Source organism: Micromys minutus (genome assembly GCF_963924665.1).
Source record: "Micromys minutus genome assembly, chromosome: 2".
In the NCBI taxonomy this organism is placed as follows: Eukaryota; Metazoa; Chordata; class Mammalia; order Rodentia; family Muridae; genus Micromys; species Micromys minutus.
The window spans coordinates 18435379-18460621 of NC_137971.1; the positions used below are offsets into that span (position 1 = coordinate 18435379).

General features: G+C 50.3%; 1 protein-coding gene across 2 annotated transcripts in view; it reads left to right on the top strand.

The window, feature by feature from the left end:
- The window catches only part of CRTAC1 (cartilage acidic protein 1), a gene marked incomplete at both ends in the record, with an annotated part of 140683 nt that extends 115440 nt beyond the window's left edge, over positions 1-25243 (top strand). The window contains 10 exons of one of the 2 annotated variants that reach the window (XM_080912174.1): positions 1012-1146; positions 5428-5573; positions 7953-8089; positions 10919-11001; positions 11858-11958; positions 12348-12516; positions 21431-21576; positions 22290-22332; positions 24551-24694; positions 25125-25243. In XM_080912174.1, coding sequence (XP_080768300.1) covers positions 1012-1146; positions 5428-5573; positions 7953-8089; positions 10919-11001; positions 11858-11958; positions 12348-12516; positions 21431-21576; positions 22290-22332; positions 24551-24694; positions 25125-25243 — 1223 coding nt within the window. The remainder of the gene's footprint in view (positions 1-1011; positions 1147-5427; positions 5574-7952; positions 8090-10918; positions 11002-11857; positions 11959-12347; positions 12517-21430; positions 21577-22289; positions 22333-24550; positions 24695-25124) is intronic. The other variant, XM_080912175.1, reaches the window with a different exon arrangement.

Sequence of the window (25243 nt, forward strand, 5' to 3'; positions counted from 1 at the left end):
AAAGCCTAATGTAGAGGTGGCTTGATTCGTGTGTGTGTGTGTGTGTGTGTGTGTGTGTGTGTGTGTGTGTGTGTGTGTTTTAATGTAAATACTCTGTTGGATTTTCCCCTCTCAAACTAGAAAAGCAAGACTTGTTGCTACAAGCTAAACAACAGGAAACATTCAAGAAAAATCCAATCAACATCTCTCTCATCTCCCTAGTTCTTCCTGATCCAGCTAGCCAGTGTAACCGTCTTTCCTTTCTCCCAATTTCAAACTAGCATAAGCACATACATACAAACATATGTATATTCTGGAATACTAAGAGTTTTCCTACCTTTTTTTAATAAATGTAAGATCACATAGAACAGTGGCTTGCCAAGTTGCCTTTTGCTTTCGTTTTCTTTTCTTTCTTTTCTAACAATCATGGGCATTCCTCCAAGTCAATACATATGGATCTACATAGTCCTTTTAATAGCTGCAGAATGATCCACCATATGGATACACCATAATCCGTTCAGCCAGTTCACCATCAACAGACAAAACTGCTTAGTACACTAGCCAAAGCCAAATAATTGTTGGGCCCACAGCTGGGACCCACAGCCTGTCAGAGCCTGCAGGTAGAACTGACTTCCTCAGATTCGTAACCAAAAATATACACATAGGTTCTGACAGGTGTGTTTGGGACTTGACGGGGAAGTGGGGCACTGTTGAGGGACTTGTGAACTGCCTGTGCCTCCAGGGATAGAGTTGGTTTTAGGGATTATGTGATTCTTCTGGCACACATGTTGACCACACCCTGTGTTCTTAGGGCACAAAGTAGTCCCATCCCTCTGGCCTCAGTGTGTCCACAGTCATGGAGACTGGTTGCTGCTGTTTAGATCAGTCGGAAGCATCCCAAAGTTGAGATCTCTGAGATTTCTCTGAATTGTTTTCTTAAAGCAATTTATCTGGTGCCTTCAGCAGCCCAGTCCTCTAGGTGGGGCTGGCCCAGGTACCAGGCACTCACTGTGTGTACACATCTTCTCCTAGCTGGCCGGGGTGTCAGCGTGGGCCCCATTCTCAGCAACAGTGCCTCAGACATCTTCTGTGACAACGAGAATGGGCCCAACTTCCTCTTCCACAACCAAGGCAATGGTACCTTCGTGGATGCTGCAGCTAGTGCCGGTGAGTAGATTTCTTTCTTTACATTGAACTTACTGTGTGTCCATGTGTGAGTGTGTACATGTGTGAGTGTGTACATGCTGTGGCACTCAAGTGGAGGTCTGAGGACAACTTGCAAAAGCCAGTTCTCTCCCCCTACCGTGTGGTTCTCAGGGCTCAAACTCAGATCAACAGGCAGCAGGCACGTTTACCCTCGGATACATCTTCCTTGATTATCATAAACATTCAGTTTAATCCAATAACCATTTACTCTTTTTTTAAAAAGTTTCTCTCACGCAATAATTCACCCTCAGTTCCCCTCCCTCCTCTCCTCCCAGCTCCCCTCACCACCTCCCTTCTCCCCCAGATCACCCCTCCTCTGTTTCCCTTCAGAAAAGAGTGGGCTTCCCAGGGATATCAACCTAACACAGCATAGCATGTTACAATAAGACTCGCTGCAAACACTCATGTCAAGGCTGGGAGAAGCAACCCAAGAGGAGGAAACAGGTCCCAAAGGCAGGCAAAAGAGTCAGAGACACCCCAATTCTCACCAAGCCACCAAGCTAGCAACCATAAGGTATTTGCAGAGGACATAGTGCCACCCATGCAGGCTCTGTGATTGACCCTTCAGGCTCTGTGATCCCCTGTGAGCCCTGCTTAGTTGATTCTGTGGGCTGTATTCTCCTGGCGTTCTTGACTCCTTTGGCTCCAACAATCCTTCCTCCCCCTCTTCCAAGGGTTCCCTAAGCACCTAGAGATTTGGGTTTTGCTTGTTTGTTTAGCTGGCTGGTTGGTTGCTTGGTTGGTTGATTGGTTGGTTGGTTTTAGTTTTTTTGATACAAGGTTTCTCTGTGAAGCCCTGGCTGACCTGAAACTTGCTCTGTAGACCAGGCTCGCCTCGAACTTACAGAGATCTGCTTGCCTCTGCCTCCCGAGTGCTTGGATTGAAGGCATGCACCATGATGCCTTGCTAATTCAACAATCATGTTGTGAAGCTTTGCTAAGTGTCTGGCTAGTGTGAGGAGCTGGAAACACTGACTCAAGGAAGGCTGAGACCCTTTTTAAGAAAGGAATATAGGAAAGGAACTAACACTCTAGAAACAAACATGCACATGAGCAGCCATACTGAGAAGCAGGATGAAATGCAAACCAAGCCATCAAGGCTTCCAGCTCTGCTCCAGCTCTGCCTTGTTGATTATCTCTCATCAGCCTCAGGACCTTTGCATGTACCTTTTGCTGGACTGCCCTGTCTTCTCTGCCAGTAGAACTTCCACGTGACAGTCGACATTCTGCTCAGTGTCACCTCTGAGAAGTATTCTCTGACCTCCTCTGTGACACCTGGCAGGCATTCCTTCTTTCTTCTCTGTGTCTCCTCCGCCCCTGGCATGCTCCTCTCGTTAGGTGTCCACACTGCCCACGTGACCAACCTGTGTGCTCTACAAGGACCTGGATCACATGCTGTCTGCTCTTGGTACCCAGGTGACGGCAGCATGAATACGCTCTCAAAGGTTGTGGATGTAGTGTGTATCCATCAGCCCCTTCCACATCCCCCCTCTCCTGTCATACTGAGAATAAATGGAGGCTTCAATGCACCTCCTTCCTCCTTGGACTCTGAACAAGAGCTGACTGAGGATCTGAACCCACCAGCTCTCCAGACAGCAGCATCTAAGCCTCAAGTTCGAGCCCAATCCCTTCTCTCTGAAGTAAGAGTATCCCGCGCCTCTAAACCCCCCCCCCCCAGCCCCTTCAGCTTCCTGCTTCAGAGTCTCCATATGTGGCATTCCCGACCTCCCACCCCAGCTGAAGCACTGCCTACCCCAGCTGGTTTCCTGTCACCCTTGGCCCAATGTCTCTCCTTCCCCTGGCAGAGTAGGGGGGTGGTCATCTGCCCTGCCCTCTGAGCCCATCCCCCCTCCCAGGCTATGTTCCAGCAGTGAGCACCATGCTGCTGAGAAACCGCAGGCTGAAGAGGAGGAGGTAGCACAGAAAACTGGGAGGATTTGATAAGGTGTGAAGGAGATGGAAGCGGAGGTGAGCGAACAAGTTGGAGTGGGAAAAGGTATCAGGCAGGAGGAGATGCGAGGTGCAAGGCCCGTAATTGAAAGTCAGAGTGATTGCAGGGGTTTAACAAGACATGTCAAGGGGGCATTCATCACCCAAACAGATGCCGCTGTGAAATGCAGCCTGGCACTGCTTAGTCCCGTGAAAAGGAACCAGCTCCTTGTCAAGGTGCCTCACAGATAGGAGAGAAATGGGCCAGCTCAGAAGGCCACCGACCCGACGCTTAGGCAAGAGAGTTTGCAGAGAATTAATGAATGCCAGCCAGCCCTGGGGATCTGAAGCTGCTCCCAGCCCCTGCAGTGCCATCCTCCTGAACCAAGCCTTGTCTCCCATCAGACTCCCTTCTCCGTGGGAACACCTCTAAGGTTCTCAGAGCCCACACCCTGCCCTGCCATCTCCAGACTTCATCCTCAGGATCAGTGTCTCTCAGCCGTCCTGTTTCCTCTATTCCTCTATAACCCTGTACCCAAGGGCAACCTGCACCCTGTACTCAAGGGCAACCTGCAGCTGTTTGTCCTTTGGAAGTGTCATCTTTGTTCAGCCCCGAGCCTAGGCCAGGAGCAGAGAGATCTGCCTCTACACCCAAGAAGAGAGAATCTAGGCTGGAGGAAATCTTAGGGCTGTGCACACTGCATTCTTTCCCAGGATGGGCTTTTCAGTGGATGCTGAATTTGGGGGGCAGGGCACTTCCTTCCTGTTCCCAGGGGCCCACAGCGGGTTCTCTGTCATGGTTGCTGTATTTCCTCTGCTGTCACCAGCATCCCCAGTTTGCCTGCTGTCAAATTATTTATGTCTCTTCATTCATTCAGCAAGTACTTTCTGAATGCTGCCATGCAACCACAGGCACAGAGGTAGACGTGCAGCACACAGGACTCACGGGGACATGGCTGACCTCAAGAGAGTGGGGCAGATGGAGAGACAGGACCCCAAGCCAAGGGAACAGTCTGTGACCAGCACCAGGAAGGGAAAGATTAGAATGATGAGGGGGGCAGGTGGGAGGTGATGCTTTAGGAGACCGCATTTTCTCTTTTTATTAATTCATTTCGTTATATTCGTTCATTCATAGAAAATAATGAGTTTTATTGTAACATCTTCATCCATGTTTTGGTCTTAGTCACTTCCTCCCTGCCTCCTGTCACCCTTCCGGGTGTTCCCTCACTTCCCTTTTCAAATAGCTCCTCACCCTACTTTCATGTCATGAATGTCCCATTGTCTTTTCTTACTCTCTTCTCCCAGCACCTTTAGGCTTCTTCCTTCACAGACCTCTTCCAACTTTCATGTCCACATATTCAAGAAAACACGTTGATGGGCCATGGTGGCACGTGTCTTTAAGCCCAGCACTTGGGAGGCAGAGGCAGAGGCAAATGGATCACTGAGAGTTCAGGGCCAGCCTGGTCTACAGAGTACGTTCCAGGACAGCCAGGGTTATATAGAGAAATCTTGCCCTGTGCGTATGCACACAGGCACAAACACACACACACACACACACACACATATACACACACACACACACACACACATACACACACACACACACACATATACACACACACACACACACACACATACACACACACACACACACACACATACACACACACACACACATACACACACACACACACCGCATTGTTTTCTCAAACTTGGTTTGTTTTGTGGGCTACTATGTATACAGAGGTCATGAAAGGTTCTTTAAGGGGTTAAGTCTCCAGAGGCTTGGAAGGCATCTGAGAGGAGACATTAGCTAGAACAAAGATCCAGGATGTAGGAAGAACTTGGTTCACTTAAGGGATGGAAGGACTGTGGTGACCAGAGCCCAGTAAGTCACGAAGACAGTAAAACACAAGAAAGACTCAACAGGGGACACAGTAAGCCAGAGCCCATGATCCCCAGGGGCAAATCTGAACTTGACCCAAGTGAACCCGTGAGAGAGTTAATCAAAGAGCGATGAGATCAGCTTAGTGTCTCTCTGTGGCCTTGTAATAGTGCTGGGGAAAGTGTTGGTCCCCAAGTATGCCACATTCTTCCTGAATCATGCGACTCTGAGCTGAGTCCAGGTAGCATGTGCGTAGATGACCATGCTACTTCCTGCCCCCATGAGAACCTCTAAACTTTAACTGTGCCCCCCCCACCTTCCCGGAAAAACGGGAACTGTATGAAGATCACCTTCCCTTGTTGCTGGAGGTGAATGTTTATGGAACATGCAAGCAATAGAATCCTGAAGCTCCTTCCTCTCCTCCCCAGGCGTAGACGACCCTCATCAGCATGGCAGAGGTGTGGCCCTGGCAGATTTCAATCGTGATGGCAAAGTAGACATCGTCTACGGCAACTGGAATGGCCCACACCGCCTCTATCTGCAGATGAGTGCTCACGGGAAGGTCCGATTTAGGGTAAGAGCTGCCAGGCCCTGCACCATGTTGAGGTAAACCATGAGAGATAGAGCATGCCTTGTGCCTCCTGATAAACCCAGGAGTCCTTAGGGCTCTTGAAAGCTGGAGGTGAGGTCTCAGTGAAGGCAACATGCAGGGGTCCAGGTCATCAACCTGAACTCTGGGCAAAGAACAAGTGGCCAGAGAGAACGAGAATCCAAAGTAGCCCACAGGAATCCTGCAGGAAAAGTCATTCTTTGGTAACCACTGTTCCTTGGGGCTCTAGGGACACCCCACATGCAACTTCTAACTGGGCCTTCCAACTGAGCTTCAGACCCAGGATACAACGATGAACAGGAGAGAAGCTGAGGCCAGGGAGCTCCCACTGTCCCCCAAGGTCAAATAAAGGACAGGGTAAACACACACAGCCTCATCCACCTAGTGAGCTGTCGGCAGATTGTGATGACAGGTTTTCTCCCCTAGGGCTGCTGGGTGGCAGTGCCAAGCCTGAGTTTGGGACTTTCTCAGTAGATGACAGAGTAGGGATCTGATGAAGCTGATATCAAGAGGCCAGGCTACTCTTGAAATCCTTAGGACTTGGTAAATAATAACAATAAACAGGAAGTGAGAAGTTATGGTATCCCCAGCTTTGTGAATGCAGAGAGTTGTCCCGGATTCCCAAAGTCAGTGAGACACTGAAGAGGCCCCACCCACAGCTGTCTTGGTGTTCCCTTCCCTGCTGAGACTCCAGGCCTTCTGGAGAGGAGGATGCTTACCTTGAACTCAGGGCATTGATCCCAGAGTACTGGGTGAGTTCCTTCTTTATCTGGCATTGTGGACCAGAAATGATTCTGCCCTCCCTGCCCCCAGTACATCTGACAAAGGCTAGGAACATTTTAGATTGTCCTGACTGGGAAAGGACAAAAGCCAGAGAGGCTGCTGCAGACATCTCACAATGCACATAACAGCCCCCACTCTAAACAGTCACTTGGCTCCAGGTGTCCTGTGCTGAGGTTAGAGAATATGCTAGCCTTCTGAGGTCCCTCTACAGAGCTCACAGCACAATAACAATAATAACAAATGTCCCATTTATCACGTGCCACCCACGTGCCAGGATCCCTGATAAAAGCTTTACATAGATTATCTCAAAGCCCAGGCATGCAGAGGGGCAACCCCAGGAGAGCTGTGTAAGTTTCCATTTTTACAGGATCGATGGAGCGGTAATGAGTTAGAGATCCTCAGGTCTCCTTGTTCCCCGGCTCTGAAGACCCTGCTCAGCCCACCCTGACCAGCCCGCCAGGCTCTTGATCAACCTCATTACGGTGCTGATGAGGACTGTCACCCTCCCCTGCCTCCGGGAGTGAGCATCTCTGCAGCTGGGCCAAGAAAGCTCCTTCCTATGGTTCCAAAGCATACCACACAGAGAGAAGGCACGGGTTGATGCAAGGGCAGGGCCTGACTTAAGGGCAGGGGCTTGCAGAGAACAGCTCAGCCCTTCCCAGTTCTCTTCACTTAGGTAGTGGAATTCGGACAGCCACACAGTGTCTTCAAGACACAACCTACCCACAATGGGAATATTCTGCTCAGAAACAAAACAGCATCTGCACAGCTCTTCTTCCCTTTCAGAGGCAAATCCCATGCCTAGGACCCATTGCCAGACCCTCCAGAGACGGCCAGAACTTCTGGGGATAGGGTTCCTAGCTTGGCTGTCTTGGGCCCAGAGTCTTCCTGTAAATCTTGGGCAGGTATAAGTGATAATAACACCTCTTTAAGTCATGTCTCAAATAAAACCCTAAGGCTCCCAAGAAACATCATGAGGGAACAGAAGCAGCAGAAGACGCAGCTAAAAGATGCATCTGGCTTCCCATGGGGCTGGCGACAGGGATGACAACACAGTTCGCCAGGGGTCTGTCTCCTGGCCACTCTAAGATGCACACCTGCCATGCGACCTCATAGTGTGGCCGGCCGCTGTCCACAGTGAGATCCACCCCAGGGGCTGAGTAACCTCCCTGAGGTCCAGTGCTGTCCTGGCTTCTGGTTCCGCACTTGAGAAGGAAGTGTGCCTGGTCAGAACCTGCAATCTGGAGCTCTGGGGCCATCATACGTAATACCCCTCCCTCTTCAAGCCTCAGCTATCCCATCTGTAGAGTGGATGCTGACACCAAGCTGCTCGGGGACTGGTAGGAAGGTGAAGTGTGATCTGGACAGGGACCCCGCTCCGAGCTCCCATGTGAACCGCGGCGGTTGTTACTTTGCCCTCCATGTTCTGCGGACGGTCTGAACTTTGTGTGATCCCAAGGGCTACCACTCCAGCTCACGACAGGGGAATGTACAGATGGGTGTGGTTCCTCACTCATTGTTACCTTCGCATCTTCTGACCCTCAGCACTCTCTCCTACAGGACATTGCTTCGCCCAAGTTCTCCACGCCCTCCCCTGTCCGAACTGTCATTGCTGCCGACTTCGACAATGACCAGGAACTGGAAGTCTTCTTTAACAACATCGCCTACCGTAGCTCCTCAGCCAATCGCCTCTTCCGGTACCATACCTGAGCCATGTCAGATAGAAAACGAGAGGGCAGGATTCCAAGGGTCAGGGAGGCTGTGCCAGGGGGAGGGGAGCACGTGAGGAGAGAGACAGGATGGTCCTTGATTAAGATAGAGGAGTACAGAGACTATGAGACTACAAGATGGAGGAAGAGCCCTCGTAAGACATTAGCCCCAGCTGCATCTGGGAGTGAGCAGAAAGGACATGGTCCAGACAGGCACAAACCTCCACCCCCACAAGAAAGAACCCCAACAGCCACAGAAAGGTTCCCAGGGTCCTCTGTTGTATAAACCTGGGTTAAACAAAGAGAGTCTGGTTTATTTACTGCAGACTTCAGAACACCTATAATAGAACCTCAGAGCATTTCAACTTTCTGAAAGATGGACAGACAGAGAGAGCGCAACAAACAGATTTGGCCACAGGACACATCTCTCAGGGGTGCTCATCAAAGCATTATTGGGGAATGCTAGAGCTGATGGTTAATGGTAGAGAAAGGAAAGGAAGCCTCAGAATCCTCAAACATCTGAGCATCCCAGGGACTGGAGGAATCACCCAACATGCTTGTGCAGAGACCAAGGGACCACCTCAGACCTCCAGGTAGGATCTTAAGGGTTGAGAACCAGGTGTCGGTCTGCCTAGCAAGAGCAATGGGCACACAAGCATTCTTCCACATAGATGCTTGAAAAGCACAGCAGAGACAAACCTCACAGGGTCTGTGATGCCACTAAGACATATTAGGTTGGCAGACAGAACAAGGGTGTTGGAGCCAGGAAATGGGTCAAGTCACCTGCTTGGTCTTCCAAGCCTCTATTCCCTCTCTCGGGGGGATGGGGGGGAAGAGGGGGGCTCAACTATTAATAAAAGGCTCAAGCTGTGACTAAGCATGTTTTAAAATATAATTATTAACCAAGCATCAATCCTGACTGGATGTAATCACCCCCTGAAGGCACCAGATTTACTAATTAGGTGCCTTGCAAAAAGCTTATTCACAACTTCTAGATTAATTGCAGAAGATCAATTGCTCGTTAACAGAGATGCTGCTTTCCTTCTCTGGCTAATAAAGTGTCACTTGTTGGGACCCTGAGCACTGACTTGTCTAGGGCTCTGGTTCTGTGGCCTAAGAACCTTTCTGCCTGTCCACCTTCCTGGCCCACTTCAACCTCCCAGTTTCTCATGCTGTCTGAGAGAGGCTGGCCCGAGAGGCCGGCTGGCCCTGGGATATCAGTGTAAAGTGACTACATGGTCTCACCCTGGGGCGAGTCGGCTTCTACTCAGGGGCAACACAAGCCACTCACCGCCTAGGTACACCCCAAGTCCCTGAGGCAGATGGCTGAATCCTGAGCACATAGCTGAGGAGCTGCAGCTGGGGCTTGGAAGTTTAACCCCCACCCCAGACTTGCCCCATGCTGTGCCACTTTGTTGCTATCACTGAAGGTCTGGCTCCTGGGGTTCAGTGTCTCTCCTGCCACATGCCCAGGCACTGAGGACCCAAAGCCTCCCGGTCCTTTAATGCTGCTTCAGGGAGTGTATCACTCAAACCAAGCCCCAGTGATATGAGCCATGTGATGACCGTGACCACACAAGCAAGGGCTCTTCCAGGCCTACCGGGGCATGAGCTGCCTCCCACGTGTGCATCTAAACCCTGGTCCCTCCCTCGCCCTGCGTCTCTGCTGAGCCGCACCACAGCCTCTAGCACACGAATGGTCACAAGGACAGGGGGTGACAATAAGCTGAAGGGCCACACCTCTGGCAGATGAGCACACACTCTGCTTAAGCACAGCACCCTTCCCAGGTACACCGTGTGCCATCCACATGGATGTGTCAACCTGGGCGCCCTAGGTGAATGGAAGATGCATCCTGAGCATCTGTCTAACCCTGAAATTCCACAGTGGCCTGCAGTCAGGAAACACAGGCTCTTGGGACCTAGAACCCCTCTGTGGTTTGAGCAGACAGTACGATAGGGAAAGAAGAACGGGTTCCTCCTGCCCCAGGCTCCTCACCCAGAATCCACAGCCACAGAATTCAACCAGTGAGAGAAGCCAGAGGGGGAGGCTTTCACCCCCAACGACCACACACTGCTCACTTTATATAGAGATAGCCAGACAAGAGGAACAGTCTCAGAAGGAAGTGCTCAGGGGCAGGACTGAGTATTCCAAATACGCAGAAGGAATCTTACAACCCAAAGGGACCTTTCCTGTTCAGTTTGCCTCTAAAATTCACCCTAGGATCCCACAAACATGTGCTTGCTTGGTATCTAGGTCCTGTGTTCAATGTCGTGTGAGAAGCAAAGATGAACTGAACAAGGTCCCAACCTGCAGCAAGCTCACAGACCAGCCTGAGAGATAAGATGCCCCGTGGAGTGTTAGCATGGGTGGAAAGTGATAAAGGCCAGGAGAGCAATCAAGGCAGAGGCATCCAGGATGGTTTGTGGCAGGACAGCCAGTAGGTGGAGGTGGGTTGGGCTGAAGAGGCAGAACCAGCGCAGGGTTGACCCTAGTGAACCCAGAGCTATGGAAGCCAGCACCCTTTGGAGGAGCATGAAGGTCAGTTGAAGGTAGCTGTGCCTCTGCCCTTCTCCATCCATCACCTGCCCCTCCCCAGGCTGTCTATAATTCATCTATTAGAGAAGGGAAAATCAATGTTTACCAACATAAATTAAAACGCAAGAAGAGGCCTGCCACGGTGAAGGCGGAGTCTATAAGCAAAGAGAAATCCCACGGGCTTCCAGGGCACAGAGTTGGGGCTGTTTGGACAGTGATTGGGCCAGTGGGTCTAGGGAGCCTGCAATGGCCATGCTGGAACAACACCATCTTTTCTACAGTGTTATCCGGAGGGAGCATGGGGACCCTCTCATCGAGGAGCTCAATCCTGGTGATGCCCTAGAGCCTGAGGGCCGGGGGACAGGTAAGGCACCTGAGGGCTGCGGCAGTTCCACCCAACTCAGCACAGTTCATACCCTTGGGGAGGGAGGATCAAGAGGCCAGGCAGCCAGTCTTGTCCCTGCCAATCTGAGGGCTGAGACCCAAGTGAGGATGGAGGAGAGCCTTGGGCCTAGAGTCAGGAGGCAGGAGACCATCCCATCCTCAGAGGTACCAGGGGAGGGGCAGGTGATTTGTGTGGAGAGACGGATGGCTGAGGAATGTGCCCCCCACCCCACCCCCGTGCTCCCTGACAGGCTTCCTGTGTCTGACCCTTCCCCTCCTGGCAACCAGATCAGTGTCAGACAGAGGACACTTGACTGGGTGTCCTAGGACACAGGTCTGTGGCTGCTTTGTCTTCTGGGTTTTGATTTCCACAAAATGGGAGTGTCTGCCTTTCTCACCTCTTCGGGTTGCAAAGAGGACCAAAGAGAGACCATGCCTATGCAAACACCGGACACATTGAAAATGAAACAAAACAAAACAAATTAAAAAAAAACCCACTATGTAAATAAAGAGGTATATCATTCAAACCACAGGAGAAGCCACAAATAATCTGTGCCCATCCCCTCCATGAAAATTCAGGGGAAGAAAGGGAAGCCTGTCTGGATTCCTGTCTTGAGCCGGATGAGGGACAGGAGAGAAATGAGCCTACAGCCCCGCTCCTGCCCCAGCCCCGCTCCTGGCCCAGCCCCGCTCCTGCCCCAGCCCCGCTCCTGCCCCAGCACTGTGCTCTTTCTGCCCCTCACACTCACGGCTATTTATAGTCAGCACACCCGGGAGCCCCTCTTCCCCTAGGTCTAGATGCTGATGGCCAGAGGGGAACTCTGCATTGTTTGTAGGGGGCGTAGTGACCGACTTCGACGGCGATGGGATGCTGGACCTCATCTTGTCACATGGAGAGTCCATGGCTCAGCCACTGTCTGTCTTCCGGGGAAACCAGGTATGTGCTGGCCTCGGCCCTTTAGCTCCCTGCCTGATTGTGTGCCCAGGGACCCACATGTGCATTAGGGCACAGGAACCCAGGCTCGCTGGCCAGCATGATGGAGGTCCTAGGACCTGGAAGCACATACGTTCCTAGCAGAAAGGACCACTTCCAGGAGAATCCCTTTCTCAACCCTCTGCCTTCTGCCATAGGAACTTCTTGGCCCCAAACCTTGCCCCATATTCTCTTAACTTTCCCTCCTCTCCACAGTAAGCTTCGCCCACATTTCCTCTTTTTTTTTCTTCTCCTCCTCTCCTCCCCTCCCCCTCTCCTTACATCCCTCCCAGCATTCCTCACTCACTGCTCTAAGCCACTCTCGATGAAACCTGCCACCTTCCTCCCTCCAGGGCTTCAGCAACAACTGGTTGCGTGTGGTGCCTCGCACTCGGTTCGGGGCCTTTGCCAGGGGTGCCAAGGTTGTGCTCTACACCAAGAAGAGTGGGGCGCACCTGCGGATCATTGATGGGGGCTCCGGCTATCTGTGTGAAATGGAACCTGTGGCACATTTTGGCCTGGGTGAGTCGGGGCCCATGGGAACATCGGTAGATTCTCCAAACTTGTGTGCTGTGTGGTTCTGGCTCACACAGGCCCTCGCCCTAGGATGTGGGATATAACTTCTTTGTGGCAACACAGTGGCAACACTGTAAAGGCAACCACCTGTGTTCTGTGGTGAGTCTGTCTGTACCCAAGGGAAAGGAAGGGAGGAAGGAGCAAAGCAGGAGCCCTCAACCAAGGGTCTCTGTGGGATTAGCTCACTTAGGGTTCAGAGTACTTAATTCTCCATTCTTAATTCTGCCCAAACCATAGCTTTGTTCACACACTGGACACCACCAAATGTGTCCAGAGCAGCTCCCCTCGCTCCCCTCCCACAAAACAGTTCAGTCTTTAAGGTGCTGCCCAAAGTCTGATGTCTTCCTTGGCTGGAAGGATGGGCACATAGTCACTTTAAGTGGTGAAGGCTGGATCTTTTTTTTTTTTTTTTTTTTTTAAGATTTCTTTATTTATTATGTAGAAGTACACTGTAGCTGTCTTCAGACACACCAGAAGAGGGCATCATATTTCATTACAGATGGTTGTGAGCCACCATGTGGTTGCTGGGATTTGAACTCAGGACCTCTGGAAGAGCAGTCAGTGATCTTAACCACTGAGCCATCTCTCTAGTCTGAAGGCTGGATCTTGATGAAGGATGGGATTCTCAACAACCCCACTCTCTTATATGTCTTAAAGCAGGGGTCTCCATACATCACAGAAGCAGTCAACAGCACACTCCTGGAGCTACTGAGCTCTTATTACACAGCATTTAGAACAGACCCAAAATCATGCTGCAAGGAGCTAGGCCGCTTCCAGACACAGGAGAAGCTGGCTCTGTTGCAGCTGTGGGGTGTACGTAAGCTCCCATTCCAAAAAATGCTTTTGTGGATCATATCTTTAGGTTTGTATTTATGGTCAGCGGTGGGAGGGCATTCATGCATGGGGTAGTCAGAGCACAAGTCTTGTGGAGTCCATTCTTTCTTCCACCTTTCTGTGGGTTCCAGGGATTGAACTCAGGTAACTGGGCTTGCACAGCAAGTGCCTCTACCTGCTGAGCCATCTCACTGGCCTGTTTGGTAGATTCTTTTGAAATGATAAAGACGATTAGGTATGCCCCAACAGTTACAGGGGCTCCTTGATCTATACTGGGGTTCCATCCTAAGGAAAGTTTAAAGATCTTAAGTTGGAAAGGATTTGAGCTGTTCAGCATACCAAAAGCATGCCCTCAGCAGCATGGTATAGTACATGTGTCCCCTTCATGACCATCCACCGCTGTCCACTGTCCCAAGGAAGGACTATGATGGTATATTACTTACTGGAACAGAAAAAAAAAAAAAAAACAAAAAAAACAAAAACAAAAAAAACAAAAAAAAAAAAAAAACACATGCATGGTCCTAGGTTCTGTTTCTCATTGTTTGTCTCTTGGTTTTCACATCAAAAAGTTACAATTGCCAGCACCAGTTGGGAGGCAGTCTATAATATCCCTAACTATGTGTCTCAGAAGAATGAAACATTAGACACACAGAGATCTCTGCACTGTTAGTCATAGTAGTGGTGTGTTTGTGAGACAAAAATCAAAAACTATGTCCGGGGGTGCTGGTACAAGCCTTTGATTCCATCACTCAGGAGACAGAGGCAGGAGGATCTCTGAGTTCCAGACCAGCCAGGGCTACACGGAGAAACCCTGTCTCAAAAACCAAAACAGAAACAATGCAGGTGTCCTGTGTCTATTGGTTAATGGCTCATGGTTCAGCTTTGCTGTGTGTGATGCACAGCTGTCAGAGCTGCTTGCTGAGTAAAGAGGTCTTACCTCCAAAGTCACTGTCTCAAAATGATGAGGTCATAAAGCTGAAGACAGACAGCTCCTGATAAAGGGATGCTGATGGGTATACAGGGCATCTCTGCAGGGACGGGCAGTGGGAATCTAATGTGCCATCATGACAGGACTGTCCACACACCTGTTCCCATGGCAAAGCCCTGATTTCAATGTGATCCTACCATAAAACAAGTCACCACCACAGAGGCAACTGTGTATACGAGCCCCTCTGTGCTATCTTAACTACCTTCTGTGGTCTCTGGTTATTTAAAAAGTCACCTGTTTTTTAAAAGCCTGGAGGTTAGAGAAGATGTGAAAATTCCACAGGGAGGATGCAGGGATTACAATTAATGGGGCCAAGACTGAGGGGCACTGGGGAAGGGGTGAGCCAGGAGTTAAAGCATTTGAGTCAAAGATTCCCAGGTGCTAACCAAATGCTTTCCCATATGTTAGCACCCCGTGGAGTGATAGGACGTTAATATAAAAAGATTAGACAACATGTTCTCTGATCGATAAGTATATACGAGCATTAATATTAGGCATGCTTCATACACAGAAAAGAAATGCAAAGAACATAAGCAATTGCTTCTGTCTGTGTGGCTGGACCGCTACAGGAACTGCCACCTGTTCTGGGCACAGTGCAGGGCACTCAGTTCTCATAATTTGACCCTCATGTGTACCCCTGGTGGGCATTATTATCTCTACCTCACAAATGAGGAAACTGTGGGTCCTCGTGTTAGAGGAAGACTGCCCAGGAGCTCGTGATGTCTCAAATGACAGAGCTGGGATTCAAACCCAGGCCTGCCTGAAAATGTGGTTTGTATTTTCTACCATATGTTCTAGACTATGTGAGTGCATTCTGGTTTTTATAGAGAACACATAATATTTATGTAGTCTTAGAAAGAAGTAATAAATATTTAGGGGACCTGGGACCTGGTTATATGACCATGTCCCCGGGCTATTGCGTTTGGATGGGTTATCCTGAGCCTGGGGCATCTGTCACTAAGGCAGCCATTTGCTATGCTGGCCCTAAAGGTACAAGCTGACGTTTAAGCATGGAGTCCTCCCTCTTGCAAACTAACAGTAGCTGACACCTACAGTGTTTCACATGTCCAGGCTTTGCCTAAATTCTTCATCAATTCTCTTGGGAATTTGATGAATTATGAACCGTCGTCTGCACTTCACAGGCCAGAAAACAGACGTTAAGGCTGAACGCACTGACCCAGTTCACAGCTCCTGAGGATAGGAAAGGGCTGGCTTTGGATGCCTCCTTAGACACTGAGTTGCTGGGCTCTGTGGCTCTGCCTCCTGTGTCTTCTCTGCCTCTTTCTTCCTGACATGTATATCTCCTCAGCTTTTGGGTATTCAAGCACTAAGGTGACTGCTGTCTCCAAGGTGAAATGTTTATCAAGCAAGATGTCAGCCCCGCTCCACTGGACAGAAAAAGAAATCGAGGCTCCCAGAGTAAACCAGCAGAGAGACAAGAGCTGAGCTGAGACTGTCTGGCCTCACACCCGGTAGATGGTCTCTGTTATTTTAAGATGTGTATTAGAGAACTCCCTGGGTCCTTTCTCTCTCCAGAATCTATCATCACCATTAGAGCCTACTTCCTCGACTGGACAGCTCACAGGATCATTTGGTGAGATTCAGGGTGCTCAGGAGTCATCTACCACCCATGCTTAGAGCTATATACTCTGCATCTGACTGGGGGCCCCTCCTGATACCAGCCCTCGAACCTGTGCAAAGAACAGGATTTGCTGTTGGTTTAAACCAAACTGCTGCGAGGGTCCCACATTCTACCCCTATCAGGCTCCTCTTTTGTAGGGCTCCATTCCCAGAAGGGCCCTAAAAGGAGGCCTACTCTCCGGAATTGACCCTTGTTAGTTGCCTGAGACTGGTCCCAGACATCAGAGCAGCCTCTGGGATCATTCCAGAAGCCTGAACAGTGAGGCAGGCCAGCTCCATCCATGCCTCCTCAGTGCCCCTTAGAATTCCAACAGGCGCTTTATGGGCTGAGCATAGATCTGTCCTTCCTGAGTGATGGGGAAGCCAGCAATAAGGCAGAGTGGGCAGGGAGGAAGCTGGTGGAAAAGCCAGGTTGGGAATGACTGAGGAAAAAGAACAAGGGAAGAGAAATAGAGCAGAGGCAGAGACATGGGGAAAGAGGCAAGAAGAAATGCTCCGGTCTGCTGGGTAAACCCGGCAAGTATCACACAAGGCTGACTCGGATGCACCCTGGGCTGACATGGAGCTTTAAGAGGGTGGGACAAGTGAAATCAATCCTGCTCTGAACAGCTTTGCCAAGGAGAAGACTGGACCTGGGCACGGGTGGCTAGCAAGATGGTAGGAGCTTAGAAGGCAAGGGCAAGGCTGAGAGCATTCCAGAGGCCAGACCCAGTGGTGGGAATATTCAGTTGAACGGACAGGAGCAGAGCCTGGGAAGTGAGGGCTGGGCCCAGCTCATTGGGGTTCCCAGGGGGTGCTGAACAGGGCATGATAGACAGAGGGTGTCCTGTCAGATCCGGGAAAGCCAGAGGCAGCACTGTGCTGAGAGTTAGTGTGCAGGGGCAGCATCCCCCATAACACTTGTTCTTAGAGGCCTCTTAAAAATCTTCTCTTGATTGTGAGAACAATGTGTATTGATTATAGGGAAATGAGACAATACAACAAATCATAAAAAGAAGTAAAAATCACCTACAATCTCATCACAGTGCTTGGAATATTAAGTTAAAAAAAAAACACATAAACATCTCCTCCTTCATCCCGGCCCCACTTGATTCATTCATTCCGTTCATGTGCGCTGAGCACCTACTAGGTGCCCAGCAGGAACCACATCAGGAGCCTTGCCTTGAAAACCTGTATTCTAGTGGGCAGATAAAAAGCACAGAATGCACGACGAACAGAATAAGTGGGTGAAATAGACCATGTTAAGATTGCATTAGGTGCTACAAAGAAAATGCCAAGCAGGAAAAGGGGTTAGGAATGAGGGAGGGACAATAATTTTCAAATATGAGGCCACGCTTCAAATATGCCTTTCTTCTACGCAACGCGCACATACTACTTACCTTTGTGTTTTTTTTTTTTACTGCCCCGAACAGTGAGAGACTGGCTCTCCAAGTCTCCAAGTCCCTCCAAGTCTATGCATTTCTTTTATTTTTCTTCAGCGCCTTGGAGTATCGCACTGTACGGCAGCATTCATAATTTATTTACCAAGTCCCCTGTTGATGGACAGCTAGGTTGTTTCCAGTTCTGAGCAGTTGGATGGTGAGGAGGGGCTGTCTAAAAGGTATCTCTGAGAAAGCCCGGCCCTAGGGTTCTGAATGGTTGAGAAGTAGAGCAAGGCTGTGTCCAGGGGCCGGATCTGGAGGGGAGATCTGCAAGAGGCCCTCCCTACAGTAGGCACACAGTTCTGGCTCAACCTAAGCAACCCTGGTCCCTGGTGGTCCTCACTCTGTGAATACCTCCCTACTGCTCCTTTCTGATGTGGTGAGCTGGTGCTGGCGGGTGAACAAAGAGGTGGGTACATGGGTGTACGTACAACCTTAGCACTTCCGGCCCACACCGGGTCAGACTCAGCACTTCCGGTCCCCACTGGAGGACAGGTCAGACTCCCGGAGGCTGCGCAGTTGCGTCTCTGAATGCTCCTGGCCTGACTAGGTCTCTGCAGGAGCAGTAAGAACAGCAGACGCCGACCTTACATGTAATCTCACTTCCCCCCTCCACCCCAATACCTGAGTTGTGCTGCACCAGGCAAAAGAAAGCATCTGGGACCTTTCTTAGCCTTGATCTCTAGGGGTCCCCTGAGAACCCATTCAGCTATGCAGGGCATTATGAGTCTTGTTCCTCCTCAGCTGACCCTGCCCTCACTCCAGGGAACCCTAACCACATTCGGCAGTTCCTGCACAGCTGCCCACCGCTTGTCGCTGTTCCCTTGGGTGCAGACCACCTGCTGACTTCATAAATAGGCCTTTCTTTTTATAGTGTTGAATACTGCCCACCCAGCCCCCAACAGGGGTGCCTCTGCACTTCCCGACTGCCAGTAGGCTGAACCAGTGCGCGGCCAAACCCAGCAAATGAAAAACGAGTCCTACCAACCCACTTGGCCCCCGTGTGCCCTCACTGTGGTCACCCACTCAAGTTCTCCCAACCCCACGCACTGATACCACCCCGCCCCATCCCCCACCACCGCACCTCCCTTTCAGTTAATTGTTTGTAAGTGACTCAAAGCTGCCTCCAAACCGGCTGGTGCTCATTTAGGGAAGGAAAATTCAGTGGCCCACATGAAAATGTCTTTATTAAAGTGCAAAAATATTCCACCGACTGTACTCCCACCATCTGTTTTGCTTGTAATTCTGAAGAGCACAATTCCATGTGGCTCCCTGGCCTTTGTCCTTTCAAAACTGCCAGAGGCAACTCCCTGCTGTTCCTGACCTCTGTCTCTGCTGGGGGATGGTGCCACTTAGGCAGACCCTCCCCCCTCACAATCCCCTGTACATGGGCTCAGCAGAGTGGCTGCCTCCAAAGCCATGAGTCAGGTCCTCCGGCTTCAGGAACACTGAAGACTTCTGAACAAGCAGCCTAGGGATAAGGAATCTATCTGCCTGTCTGAGGACAGAGCCTGGGTTCCAGCCCTGGCTCAGGTATTCCCAAGTCACTTCCTACCTTGCCAAGCCTTGGTGTCTAAATCCAGAAAATGGACATGAAGCAATTACAAATGCAAAAGCTTCAAAGTTCCTCCCTAGGTGCCTGTCCCCCACACCCCACCCAGAAACATCCTTCCACTCTGCTTCCCCCAGCTTTGAACTTCTGAACCTTCAAACACAACTTGCCCTTTCACACCCTTGTCCTTACCTGGGGGTGGGGTGGGGTAGGGAGTGCTGTTCTTACCAACCCAACACCTTCTTCATTTGTTATAACATTGTGATCTTTTCACCCACAACCATCTGCTTTCTCAGGCTTGCTTGGGTCCTTTTGGTTCAAGGCTGAATCCTAGATCCCTGTTCGACATTTGGCATATGATGGCCACTGTGGAACTCTGGGGTCACGCAGGCCTTGGGTGGGTAACTGGGTAATTTCCCTGGCCTCTCCAAGTCTCAGTGTTCTAGTCTCTAAAATGAAGATGTGTGAAGGTGTGAGGAGCTGATCTGTTAACACCATGAAGCACTGCCTCTGGTCTGAGCATGCTGTCAGCGTTTGGCATTACTACCGACCTGTCTAAGAGCCGGTGCTGATCAGAGAGTACCAAGGATGATGTTTGATCTATGGGGAGGTGTTCATGATCCAGGGGAGAGAGGCTGTGAGCCAGCACCCCCAAATTTCAGACAAATAAACCAAGGCTAGAAAAGCATGGCCACTCCCTGGTGTGCTGGGAGAGGATCTGATCCAGAGCCACATGCCCCTGTGGGGGCTGCAGATTTGAGTCTATGAATATTCCTCAACTCTTTTGAGTTATTTGTAGCTTCAGTCAGGGCTGTAAAATGTATTCATAGAGCTGTTCTGTTGGCTTAGGTGAGAAACACTTGCTTTTGTTTCTTTTTCTTTTTTTTTTTTTTTTTTTAGGAAAAATGTTTGCTTTTCAAATGTGCCACTTAATTTGGGCACTTGCACACCCTAAAAGTGCCAAATTGCATGTGTCTCACGATTCTGTTTTAAAACAGAATATTTATATTTGTCCTCCTCTGGGTCCTTTCTCAACCCGACTCCGGGAGTTGTAAGGATAGCGGTCAAGCCTTTTGAGAGACTGCCTCTGACTAGATAGGGGTTTTTCAACCTGTCAGTCTCGACCCCACTAGAATTAAAGGACGTTTTCCCTTCTTATAGGTGTTTACACTACAACTCATGATGGTAAGAAAGTTGCAGTTATGAAGTATCACAGAAAATAAGTTTATGTTTGAGGGTAAGCACCACACTAGGAACTATACTAAAGGGTTGCAGCATTAGAAAGGTCAGGAACTGCTGATCTAGATGAAACCTGGAACAAAAAGCTTGAGATGTCCAAACCCCCTGGGGATCTGTGGGAGAAGCAGAACCGAAGGTTCTAACCTCATCCTCTGAACCCTTCCCATGACTGTCTCTGCACTCTTCCAGGGGTGTGTGGGTGCTGCCTGCCTTCCCTTACAGCTTGAGAAAGGCTAGCAGGTGTGGCTGACTAACCCCTCGGTCATCATCATTAGCCAGACCTTGCCACAGAGCTAGCCTACTTCCTGATGTGGGAGCCGAGCAGACCTTGGCAGTGCCTGAACACCTGAGCAACCTTGATATAGCACGCTGCTGCTGTAGGGGTGTGTGTGATGGATTCACAAGGGACATTGAGCTTCACAGGTATCTTTTGGAAATGGCTCGGATCTGCAGTGGCCTTTCTTAGGCTCCCTCAAACCCCCATCTTTCCTAGGTCTTTACTTACAGCTCAGCTCAAGTACCTTCTCCCCAGAGTTTGACCCTGACCACTGAACAGGCTCCAGTGACCCCTCTTCCGTTCTCCACAAAACTTGTCTATATATACTATGGTTCATTTCTTTATTTGTCTGTCTGCCCGCCTCCCGGAAAAAAAGGGAAACCTATGAGGAGACATTCCCAGTGACTGAAAAAGGGCTTGGCTCCTAACAGAGCTCCATAAATAGAAATATGAGGCGTGCTCAGAAGGTAACATGAGTTGGCTGAAGACCTAGGATTTGTCCCCAGGACTCCCAGCCACCTGCTTCTATCGTGTCCTTTCAGCACACCAAGCAAGTGACCGAGCCAAGATGTGAACCCCTGGCTCTGAAGTCAACCTGCTTCTCACCAAACCTTACCTCTAGTTATTGAGATGAAAATTAATTTAAATTAAGTAAAACATTAAATTCACTCACTCTCATCCTGCATGTGGCTAGTGCACTAAACAGGGTACACACTGGGCTTTTCCTTCACTAAAGAATAGCAGATTGAATAGAAGGACCCCAAGGAGGAGTTTCTTCTTACTCATTCCCACAGTCCTCAGGAGAGGACTGTTAACATAACAGGACTTTTGTTAACGTATTTTATTTATGTGGGTACTGCAAGAGGCCCTCTCTCCTCTGCTCCTGACCCCTCTCCTTCATCCCACAGGAAGGGATGAAGCCAGCAGCGTAGAGGTGACGTGGCCAGATGGGAAGATGGTGAGCCGAAGTGTGGCCAGTGGGGAGATGAACTCGGTGTTGGAGATCCTCTACCCCCGGGATGAAGACAAACTTCAGAACCCAGCCCCACTAGAGGTGGGCCAAAGCGTCTGAACCACATAGTCAAAAAAAAAAAAAAAAAAAAAAAAAAAAACAAAAAAAAAAACAAAAAACAAAAAAAGCAAGCATCACCCATGATCCTAGGGGTAAATCTGTAGACTTGGCCTCTAGAATGATAGAGATGGTCTCAGCCAAGGGCAGGCTTCCGATGATGTCTCCACTTGTGATTTGGCAGCACACCACACCCTCATCTCTTCAACACCTCACAGAATCCGGGGGTTTGGCAGAGGAGGAAACCAGAGACCTGGAGAATGAACCCAAGGCAGGCTAAGATTCCATATCCAGTTGTGCCCTGTGCTGAGAACTGATTCCTAGTTTTGGTATTTTCTGAATTCCTGAAGAGGCCTCCTCTTGTCCTTAGATGACACTCGGAGCGTACACCAGGGTTCCAGAGGCTTTTAAGAAGTCAGCTCTGGACCAGTCTCAGGTCTATCTGAGGTACATAGATCTCAAGGACAGGAAGAGTGTGGGTTACGTGTGTTCTGCTCCCCCCCCCACACACACACACACCATCTCTCTCCATTCTTAGCTCAAGGCTAGAATAAGAGGGAGGGGCTCCCCTCAGGCCCAGGCTAAGAGTACCTCTCAAGCTGCAATCAGGATGACAGCTACTCTGTCACTGTGACTAGGAGGGGACTGAGATGAGACCTCTCAACTCACAAGTGTCTCTGCTTCTGCCCACCTTGCAGTGCGGCCAAGGATTCTCCCAGCAGGACAATGGCCATTGCATGGGTGAGTTGCCTGTAGGCACCAGAGGATGGGGCAGAGGCTGGGATCTTCCTGGGGACTGTCAGCCTGACCTGCCAAGGCCCAAGATGCAGACAGGGGTTAGAAAGATAGGGAGAGGAAGGTGCCATTGATCCTTAGGGCTCCAGATGCCAAGACAGCAACACCATGACTCACCAAGGTGAAAGTGACATCAGCCATTGCAGCTGATTCCGTTCACTGCTGGGCACTGGCAGGGCCTGCCTGCCATGAATATCAGAACGAACCTAGGGATGACATACATTGTCACACTGACACTGAGACCATGATGGATAAGCTTCACATTCTATGGCCAGCCTGAGGGGCAGCCAGTGAGGAGGGTGAGAGAGACGGTGAGGAAGCCGATCAAACAAGGTATTTGTGCACAACAGGGCGTGGAATGTGACCTCGGTGCAGATAGGGTACTGCAGCCTGGTCCAGCACAGGAAGGCTCGTAGCTGCCAGATGTCAGCTCAGCGAGGGTCTCATGACTTTTTAAAGTCTCCTAATATGCTATGACGGGGATAATCTAGCAGCCCAGCGTCCAGAAGATGTCCAACCCCAAGCCTTGCATCAGGATGGTTTGCAATGGGGACTTAGGACAAGGATTGTTTTTTCCTGAGACCCAGAGAAAACTAGACACAGCCCTACTCTTGTGAAGCTCACAGGCAATAGAGTGACCCACATACAAACCTCTGACAGCCACCCGTGGGACCAGGGATGGGATGAGCAGGATGGCACCAAGGGACGTGTGCCACCTATCTGGGGTGGATCCCAAGAGAAACTGAGGTCAATCTGATACCTGAGGGATGATATGATATGTAGGACAGCCACAAGAAGGGGAGTCAGTGTGCCCATGGAGAACACTGCCTGGGCATAGGAGTTCAAAATAGGAACTAGGGGTTAGGGTGGCAGACGAAGACATGACTTCCTCTTATGGTCCATGACCCCTCACCCTGGTCACATGACACGTGGACAACACAAGCACAGAACATCTTGGTTTCTTCTCGACATGCAGAGAGGACCCTTTGAGTTCCCAGACCTAGCACAGTCCTCCTTTCTGTGACCCAACAGACCTCTTACATGATACTAAGTGCCATGTTAGGCTCCGAGGATGCAGCCAAGTGCCTTACCTGGCCTTTGCATCCTGGTAGAGAGGGTCAGACCTCAAACATGGGATTACACAGCATGAAGAAATGGGTTAGGAACCCTGTCAGCAAGGTGCTCCCTGGAGACTCTGGGCAGAGAGATCAGAGATCACTACTGGTGAAGGGACTTTAAGCTAAGACCTCAAGGCATAGAAGAACCAGCCCCCAGAAAGAGCCAGTGGGGGAGGAAGAACAAAGGCAAAGGGCAGGAGGTTGCCACGGGCCTGTGTGTCACAGGTGTGTGTCACAGGTGTCACAGGTGTGTGTCACAGATGCCCTTACACAGAGATGAGGCAGAGAGAGCAGCACAGGTCAAGGAGGGGCTTGAGGCTCCAGGAAGGAGTCTGGACTTTGTTCTTGGGCCCTCGGAAGCTAAGCAAGAGAGGGACCTGATGTGATTCACATTTTTAAAAGATCACTCTGGCTGCTGAATTGCAGGCTGGATTGGAGGGAAGCATGGAAGCCGGGAGGCCAGTAAGGCAGCTGCTGCAGAAATCCAGGCAAGAGACGGTGGGGGCTGGGCATAGGGTGGTGGCAGAGTGAGGAATGTGGACAGAGAGGATATGACCCCCACTGTGGGATTGCACCCCGGGGTGAGGAAAGGGGAGGACCTGGAGATGACTCTGGTTTCTGCTGGTGTGGCTGAGCTGTTGGTGGTGGCACTGATGGAACGGTGGAGGACGGAAACAGGACAGAAGAGGCTTAAGGGCTGAGGGAAATCAGAGTTCCATTTTGGAAAGGATCAGTCTGAGGTATGTATTAGGCATCCAGGTGGGACTGCCATCTAGGTCACTGCTGATTGGATTCATGAGCTTGGAGCCCAAAGGAGAGGTTATGGCTGAAGGCAGGAAGTTTACATCCATCCACATAAAAGAGTTTATCTAGAGAGAGTGTAGCGTATAGAAGAGACGCAGGATCAAGCCTGAGCTGAGCACTCCTAATATGCACAGGCCCAGCAAGAAGGGACACACCCAGTGTCACAGATCAGTGGACAGACAGATCCTAAGCTAGGACACACTACCCACACGTCCCTGGTGAGTGGCTCCCTTGCCTTGCAGACACCAATGAATGCATCCAGTTCCCATTTGTATGCCCTCGAGACAAACCCGTGTGTGTCAACACCTATGGAAGCTACAGGTGCCGGACCAATAAAAGATGCAGTCGGGGCTATGAGCCCAACGAAGACGGCACGGCTTGTGTGGGTAAGTGGAACCCTGCCATATTCAGTAGCAAAGGACACATGTCTTGTGCTGGGGAGTGTGGCAGGGAGAGGTGGGTGGCTCTGAGTGGGCTCTGGGCCACAGTCATGAGTCCCTGCTTCCCCCTGGATTGATAGATTCTTCTAGATTCACATGAGCTCTCCAGGGGAGACCATGCCAGGTTTAAAGAGGCCTCATCACTACTGTCCTACCGGAAGGGCCCCGGGTAGTGTGTTCTGGTCTTATCACTCTATTCATGGTTCCTGAAGCAAGTGTTCTGACCTACGATCAGCCTGTGTTTCCTGGGGTAGAAAGTAGTGTCTCTAAATCACCTATGGTGGATAATTTCTGAATTAGTGTTTGTCTTCTCCTTCCTCCCAACCAACCCTTTTCTCTTCCCCATTTTTACCTTCCTGCCCTTTTGTTTTTACAGCTCAAGTGGCCTTTTTAGGTGGGTATTCTTCGGCTGCCTTTAGACTTTCTGAGCCTCTCTCTCGGGCCTCATATCTTTCTCTAGGCCTGGGACTTTGCCTTCAGTTATATGCACTTTAA